General features: G+C 28.8%; 1 protein-coding gene across 1 annotated transcript in view; it reads left to right on the top strand.

Moving 5' to 3' along the window:
- Nucleotides 1–7,466: 7,466 nt before the first annotated feature.
- LOC136075504 (antistasin-like) overlaps nt 7,467–8,803 on the top strand; it is an 8,381-nt gene continuing 7,044 nt past the window's right edge. The window contains exons 1-3 of the mRNA XM_065788883.1: nt 7,467–7,617; nt 8,373–8,519; nt 8,595–8,684. Of these exons, the coding sequence (XP_065644955.1) occupies nt 7,503–7,617; nt 8,373–8,519; nt 8,595–8,684 (352 nt within the window). The 5' untranslated portion in view covers nt 7,467–7,502. The remainder of the gene's footprint in view (nt 7,618–8,372; nt 8,520–8,594; nt 8,685–8,803) is intronic.

The following is an 8,803-nucleotide window of genomic DNA, read 5'->3' on the forward strand; positions in this document are numbered from 1 at the left end:
GCTATAGGACGCAGGTGAGCCAATACTGTGCCATGTCAGCTTACCCGTAAGTTTTTTTTTATGTATATTTGTGTTCTTTGTAGACCTCTGGCGCTGTGATGGCTCACCCGTAAGTCGTTTTATGTATATTTACTGTACTATTGTTGTGTGTTATCATTGTTATGTTATTGTTGTATTTTTGTTTTGTTTGGACCTCTGGTACAGTATTGACTAACTTGTAAGTCATTTCATGTATATTTGCTCTGTTTTGACCTCTAGCACTATGTTAACTCATTCTTAAGTTAATTTATGTATATTTGCTGAGTTATTGTTGTGTATTATTATTGCTATGTTACTGTTGTGATGTTTGCGCTTTATGTTGGTGTCATTTCAACTCATATTTTTACGTTGGTGTCATTTCAACTCATATTTTTACGTTGGTGTCATTTCAACTCATATTTTTACGTTGGTGTCATGTCAACTCATATTTTTACGTTGGTGTCATGTCAACTCATATTTTTACGTTGGTGTCATTTCAACTCATATTTTTACGTTGGTGTCATGTCAACTCATATTTTTAAACTGTGTTTACATGTTGTTAAAAATGATTATTAGTTAGTTTCATTACTGAAACACTACTTCTAATCATTCGCTAAAAGCCGAGAAATAAGTTTTATAAATAAAAATGTATTTTTTGATTTATTGTCATTTTTTATTTTTAGCGTTGTTAATACTTCACAAAATCATTCTCAAAAATTAGGTTTATTATTTATAATTCATTTAGTCAGGTGTTTTTTAATTTTTCACATAAATTAAAACAACATATTTATGTGCAATCAGTGTTTTTAGGAATAATTTTATGCCATTTTTTAGGGAGATTTTCTGTTGTTATAACTGATTTTGGAGAATTCTTACATAACAGAAGTTAAGAAATCTAATACTTTAAGCATTTTCTAAAAGCCAAGACGGAATGCCGTTAATTTTCGGGTAATCGGACAATATTGTCACAGAACCTGAGGGTTTAGGGACCCCAAGTACGATTTAAGGGCTATATTTTCAAATTTCAAGAAAGTGGTTGTTCCAAAGATTATTTTTGAAAGAAAAATTACTGTTCCTAAGAAAATGGTTTCAGAAATAAAATTTTACCCCAGGCCTTAACCAACTTCGGAGCGACTTAAATAAAAGATTTGTATGGATTATTTTCTAAAAGAAAAATTGTTTTTAGTAGACGAACTTGTTAACTTACTATTACAAAAAAGTCACCACTTTATTTTTGACTTAATAATATATATTATAAATATAAAATAGTATAATAGCACATTAGTACAGTATAATAATAAAATTATCAAAATTATTATAGCAATTTGGATTACAAAACTGTAACATTATTTATATAGCATTAATAAATGGTATGAAAATTAATGATATTCCGCATTGGCATTTAAAAATTTTTAAAATATAAGATTTCTTAACTTCTGTTATGCAGGAACTCTCCAAAATCAGTTATAACAACAGAAAATCTCCCAAAAAAATGGCATAAAATTATTCCTAAAAACACTGATTGCACATAAATATGTTGTTTTAATTTATGTGAAAAATTAAAAAACACCTGACTAAATGAATAATAAATAATAAACCTAATTTGTGAGAATGATTTTGTGAAGTATTAACAACGCTAAAAATAAAAAATGACAATAACATCAAAAAATACATTTTTATTTATAAAACTTATTTCTTAGCTTTTAGTGAATGATTGGAAGTAATGTTTCAATAATGAAACTACCTAATAATCATTTTAAACAATAGACACCAACGTGAGGGTAGCCAAGTTGTCTATCATTACAAAACGTCACAACAATAACATAACAATGATTACACACAACAATAATACAGCAAATATACATATAACAACTTACGGATGAGCCAACACAGTGCCAGAGCTCAAAATAGAACACAAATATACATACCTCTACCCTAATAGTGAGTAAAAATACAAAAGATTGTCAATTACTTCTTTGTCGATCTTTTTTTTAAAGGAGCATTATCAACAAATTTCCAAGAAACTCTGCGTTTTTGCTTAAAACTTCCTTTTGTATTCCCTGTAACTGATGCAATAGAACGTTGCATACGCAAGGTGTTGGATTAATAGCCGAACTGAATCAAAGTTGGATTATCGTTTCGCCTTCCAAGACTACGCTGTCTTCTAAAATACTTTTCTAACACGTCTTGATTGAAGCGCTCTGACAATATAAATGGCATTCCTTCACTTAACAGAAAACGTGTTGATTCTACAAAAGAGCGTACAGTTATAAGTAAGCTCTCCTACGTTTGCCAGGAAGTAAGCATGCGATCACAAGCATCGCGTGTAAATATTACGATATTATGTTAATAAGACGATATTACGTCTTTACGATTCTTAATACATTCTTTCCAACTTGAGAAATAGTTTAAAAATCATTCAACAACCAACCAAATTGTTAGTCATTAAGATCACAATAAGGTTCTAAGTCTAATTTTTTTTAAATAAACTTTCATTTTGGTTTCTTACATTTAAGCAGTCAAATAATCTATCCATAAGTGAACAAAGTTCAGCTGTAACATGTGTTTTAGGAGGATAGTACTGATAAAGAACATTTGCAACACTTGCACTTAAAACTTCTGTGACATATTGTAGATTTATTACAGAATATGCAGTTAAATGTACATGTTCATAACTAAGTTTTGGTTAAAGCTTAAGACTGTTGTTTAGTTCATCTTGTACTATTTTAACTATATGGGACCAACAAATACTCTGATCACGGTTCCAAAGATTACGGGTACATTTACCCTCACCAGATTAATACATGCAGTTTCTAAATGTTTTCATTAGATGTGGAGCATCTGCAAAAAAATATATAAAACGATCAGGCGCATATAAATTAGTTGTGCGATACACAACATCTGAGTCATTTAGATGGTCTAATCCACTATGCGTTTTATAAAAAGATCGATTTGGTGAGGCACTATCTGAAACTGCAACAATTACTTTTAAGTTACAATAAAGTTCTAATATAGAGACAGCTTTCCAAAATGTTGGCATTATTTGCATAGCTGTTACACCATTAGTAGCAAAATAAGCGAGACAAAATTTGAGATCGCATGCAATTCCATGTATATATATTAAATCATTTACATCCGTAAAGGTGGAAAAGTTTATTTCTGGGTCTCCAAGATCGACCTATCTAACGAGTTCACCTGATGACTTGTCAAATACTAAGTTGTCTTGTATGCGTATTTCATCAAAAGAAAGAACAACATTTTTCTGAATATCAGAGAGGTTTTTGTATTTTCTCTTAATTCAGCAATCACTACTGAGTTAAAACCTACAGATGGTCGAAAAACATTCTTATAATTGCGTAATGTCCGCCTACTTGTTAAAATGTTAGCATCTCTAAGTTCATCATATGCTGAGACTGATTTAGATACAAGAGAAAGGCAAAATCGAATTATCATTGGATGATATCAAGGAACATTGCTAGTTAATAAACGATTCTGTTCTTTCCAGAAAAGTTTCATAAATGGTGTCATACTTTTTTGGTTCTTACTAATTATAATATCAAGACCAGAGCTTAAATAAGTGCTCACTTGAATACCTTTAGCATGTATTTCTTCTGCATTCTTTCAATATTTTGCAAAAGTTTTTTATTTTTAGAACGCTTTTCAACTAATACTAACTTTACGCGATATGGATGTGTGACAGATAACGGAGCATTCAAATGAGCTGGTTGATCAATTTCTTTTGAACTACTAACTTTACTTTTAATAAAATTAATTTCAAAATTTGAAACAATTTAAACATTTTACACACTTTTCACAGTCAGAGCCAATAACAAAACAATCTTTGTGGCGTTTATATTAACTAGCTTTAAATGGCACTTTTTTTTCATTGTTAAGGTCGAATTTATGAGGAATAGAATGATTTATTAGATTTCCATCTTTATCACAATCTACCAAGTCATATGTTATGCGAGTATACATCTGTAAAGATTGAACTTTATTTAACAATTTTGATATTGTAACATGCCAAACTGATCGTAAAAACTCTTTATACAAGTGATGGTCAACAGGCAACGTCCATCCATAAACAATAACAAAAAATTCTAGACTACTTCCAACAACAACTTCTAAATGTGGTACTAACGTAAAAGTTTGAAAAGATTTAAATGAAATAAAGTTTTCATCATATGATATAAACCAATCGAGTTTAAGCTTCTTTACTATGTTAGCAAGTTCACTAAAGTTTTTGTATTTGTCTATATGTTTTTTTTCTGTAGTCAAAATATCTTTAACAATATTCTTCTTTCAACTGCTTTAACAGTTTCATGAGATTTTTTAGGAATTTTGAGCAATGGTATTGCGCCAAGCTTTAATGTCTTTCGACCAGTTTCTATAATATAAAAACAATAACATAACTAGGCATAATTAAAACAACACTTATTCTACTGCTACAAAAAAAAAAGATTTTGCTTTGGTTTTTTAAAAATTTAACAATGATCAGAAATAAGTTTTTACAGACATAAGTTAAATGAGGAGTAAAAAGATTTTAAATAAGATAAGAATGTTTTAAATAATAATATTTTTAGCATTTAAAAAAAAAAGAAAATAACTCAGAAAATAACTTACTTGTAAACTAAATATCTGTTGGCTCAAAATGAAGTTCACTAAGAAAGATACTCCCATTTGCAATGTACTCTTTGAGATGCTTGTCAAAATTTCTACATTTTGATAAAATGTTTATTATATTTTTACTCCATTGTTGATGAATATTGTCTGGCCGATTTGGAAGTTGAAATATTCCAATACCTTAGTGTTTAGAGTTTCTTGTAACTCCACGTTCAGGAAAAGCATAACTTGCTTCAGGCATTTTGAATTCAAAAAAGTTATAATATATACGTAACTTAATTATTTATTCAGCTTGAACAAAATTAATATGAAAAAATTAAAATTAACTAATTGGCAAGCTTTTAGAGTTAAGAGAAGCGAATGAAACTGAAAACTTTCTTCAATCAGTAAATTTTTTTTGCACTTACTTTGATCACGTGATTACGATATTTTTAACCCATTTTGTCGAAATTTTTTACCGAAATTTTTTAACCCATTTTGTCGAAATTAGACCATTTTGTCGAAATATTTTATTTTCCGTCCAGGTATAACTTCTATTGACTATGATCAATCAAACATTTAAAATGTGAATCATATGTTCGATTGACTTTAATTTCATAATAATCATTATGAAATTTATGTCAAACCCCCCCTGCCTCCCAAGTACAACTATATAAATATTGCTCATCTTATGTTAGCTTTTTTTTTTTCTTTTTTTTTTGTAGTTATTTTAGGTGCTCCCAGAAGTCCTTGCGGTCTTATCACAGAGCACCGCAGGAGAGGATTTAACGAGAAGTTCACGCCTCCTTCCGTACCAATGTCGCTTGTTGGGCTGGAGCTGGCATCAAACCTGGGACCTCTTGGTTCTGAGCCAGAACTCTAGCCACTGCGCCACGGCCGCTCATTATACTTCCATTTGTTTAAAACTTTGTAAAAAAAATAAGCTTAAAACATCATACTTCCATTTGTAATATAAGTTAAGTCAATATGAAGTACCCCAGTAAGCACACGACGTCTTAAAGACGTCTAAAAAACGTCTTTTAGACGTCTAGACGTCTAAAAGACGTTTTTTAGACGTCTTTAAAACGTCGTGTGTTTACAGGGACAATTTAAATATAAAACTTATTATTTGCATTTTGACTTGATATCAACGAAATAATAGCCCTATTTTTTTAATAGCAAATAAATATTATCTTATGTAATTAATAGATACAAATTTTATTTCAATGACGTTAATAAACAAAGATCAATACTAATTTATTACTAATTGAAGCAATAAATAATGTATAGATGTAATAATTAAGGATTAATCATTTTAGGAAGATGATATTTTAAAATGTCGCAAATAATTGTATTATATTCATAGGAAATAAACGATAAAACAGTATTACTCATCAGATTACTCAGTAACATTAACTTTTATAATTTTTAGTTTACTTAAAAGTTAATGTTATTTATATGAAGATGTCATGTTACGAGCAACAAAGTGCTCGTTACATGACGTCCTCCTGATTAAAAAAAAAGTAGTGCATACAAAGAGTTAAATTATATTATGCAATTTGCCGATAATAAAAGTTAACAAAATTAAACTAGTAAATATGTATAAGTATATGGATGGGGCAAGCTGAAGACAAACTCAGCATCATATAATAAGATAAAATACAAAGCACTTAATGCAAACATCTTTGAGAATCAGGGGCGATTCTAAATCAATATTTTTATGTTTTAATTTATTTAAATAAATGTAAATTATCGTAACATCTATTAATGTGATTACCACTGCCAATACTAATTGGCAGTGGTATGTGGCAAAACATCAGGTCTTTTGAAATAGCAAAAAAATAGTAGAAAAAATTAGATTTTTTATAAACCAGTATGGGTAAGTGTTAAGATGTTTTTAAAGAAATAAGGGACTTCAAAATACTCTTCTAAAATTTTTTAAATTGGTCTTATAGCAACCCTATAGCAGCATTTTATGGGACTCATTAAAGTTACGTAATTTGTAATTCACGAATTAATAAAGATATTTTTATTTCACAAGCAAATTATAAAATTCTTTAAACATGAATTGAGTAAACATGTTTTGTTGTTTGATATCGAACTTCAGTCTTTGGTATGTTTATGAGGACACGGCAAAAGTTTATTTTGCAGTGATTAGAGTCTGGGAACAAAAACACCCCCAAACTTGCGCAAAACTTGCGCAAATTGGAGGTGGGAAAATTACAATGGCAAACTTATTTTAGTACATTAAATGACTTATTTACTGGATTTACGTTATTGCTAATTGGTTGTGATTGTTAGTAGTTTACATCAAAGAAAGTTAGTCAATATCTATTGTTTTATTTTATATAAATAGATTTTTATAACTTTTTACTTTTAATTTAAATCTGAGAAATTTTCGTTATGATGCTTATTAAGTGTTAAAGGTTTAATAAAGTTAATATTTTAGATACATGGACGAACTTAAACAGAAACGAACCAAGTGCAAAAATTACTAACTGAGCAAATAAAATTAATATTTTAAAACTGCATGAAGTGGATACTCATAAGCAGTGGATATAACAGTTAGTTTTTCTTTTTTTATAATAAAAAAGTTTTATTAAAATTTAATTTGCCAAATTGTTGGCTGTGTCCTTTCTGTTGAATGTCGTCCACATTGTGTACTTGAATGTAAGTATTTTAAATTAAACAAACTGGTCATTTCAATAAGAAAATGATCACAAAGTCTTTGACAAATATGTCTTTGATAATTCAATACAAAATTAAATCTCAACATCTTCTTTTAACTTTTTTTTTTTAAATTAAGTTGTTATTCATAATTAAAGTTTCATTATTTCTACAGAAAAAACTAAAAAAAAAAAAAAAAACTGAAATAATACAAAATGACTCCACTAGTTTTTACTATATGTCTGTTTTTCTCTATTTGCTACTCTTCAACTGCACTTACTTGCATTAATTGTGCTGTGGTTAAATGCAAAGCGCCAGAAGGATGTAAAGGTAAACTTTATTATCTCCGGAAGGATTTAAATTTAATGCTTTTTATCCCTAGCAGATTATGAAGAAAATTTAATCACCTGTAGAAGGATGTATAGATAAAAGTTTTATTTTTTAAATCTCGAGCTAGTGGGTTGAGCGACTTCAATTAAACAACTGTAGTCGTTGTTATTGTTTATTATAAGGACTAGATGCATAAGAGAAGATATCATAACAAATTGCTTTAAAAATTAGTAAGAAATTTGTTGTTAATATTGTTCCAGCTGGTAAAAAAGGGGAAAAAACATCGTTTGGATAGAGGAAATCCCTAATACATACATAAATAGGTACATACATACATACATACATACATACATACATACATACATACATACATACATACATACATTCATACATACATACATACATACATACATACATACATACATACATACATACATACATACATACATACATACATTCATACATACATACATACATACATACATACATACATACATACATACATACATACATACATACATACATACATACATACATACATACATACATACATACATACATACATACATACATACATACATACATACATACATACATACATACATACATACATACATGATAAATTGTATTGTACATGATAATTGTAAATTCATACTATGATAAATTGTGCTTATTTTATTAAATTTATAATTTGAAAAATTTTTTAAATCTATGTATTAATCAGTGTTTTTTTTGTATAAATTTTTTAATATTAGCTGGAACAGTCAAAGGCTTTTGTGGTTGTTGTGATATATGCGCTCAGGCCTCTGGAGAAGTATGTGGAGGGATACTGTTAAATTCTAAAAAGTGCGGCAACGAATTAACATGTGTAAAGAATAAAAGTACTGACTTGATGGGAATATGTATGAAACATTTATTATTTGTTTTATTCATTCAAAAAATTTAAACACGAATACAAATAACAATCTTTTATTAAGGTCGACCAAAATGCGGACCGGTATGCGAAATATTTTGCAGGTATGGACATGTTCTTGATAAGAATGGGTGTCCAACTTGTAGTTGTAAAGGTAAGAACCTCTTCCTATTATATGCCTATACAATAATTTTGTAGATTAAATACGAAAAACACAACTTTTATTGAACTTTAAGTTTAATGGCCTTCGGCAATTACCCAGCTACTTTATTT

Source organism: Hydra vulgaris, chromosome 01 (genome assembly GCF_038396675.1).
Source record: "Hydra vulgaris chromosome 01, alternate assembly HydraT2T_AEP".
NCBI lineage: Eukaryota > Metazoa > Cnidaria > Hydrozoa > Anthoathecata > Hydridae > Hydra > Hydra vulgaris.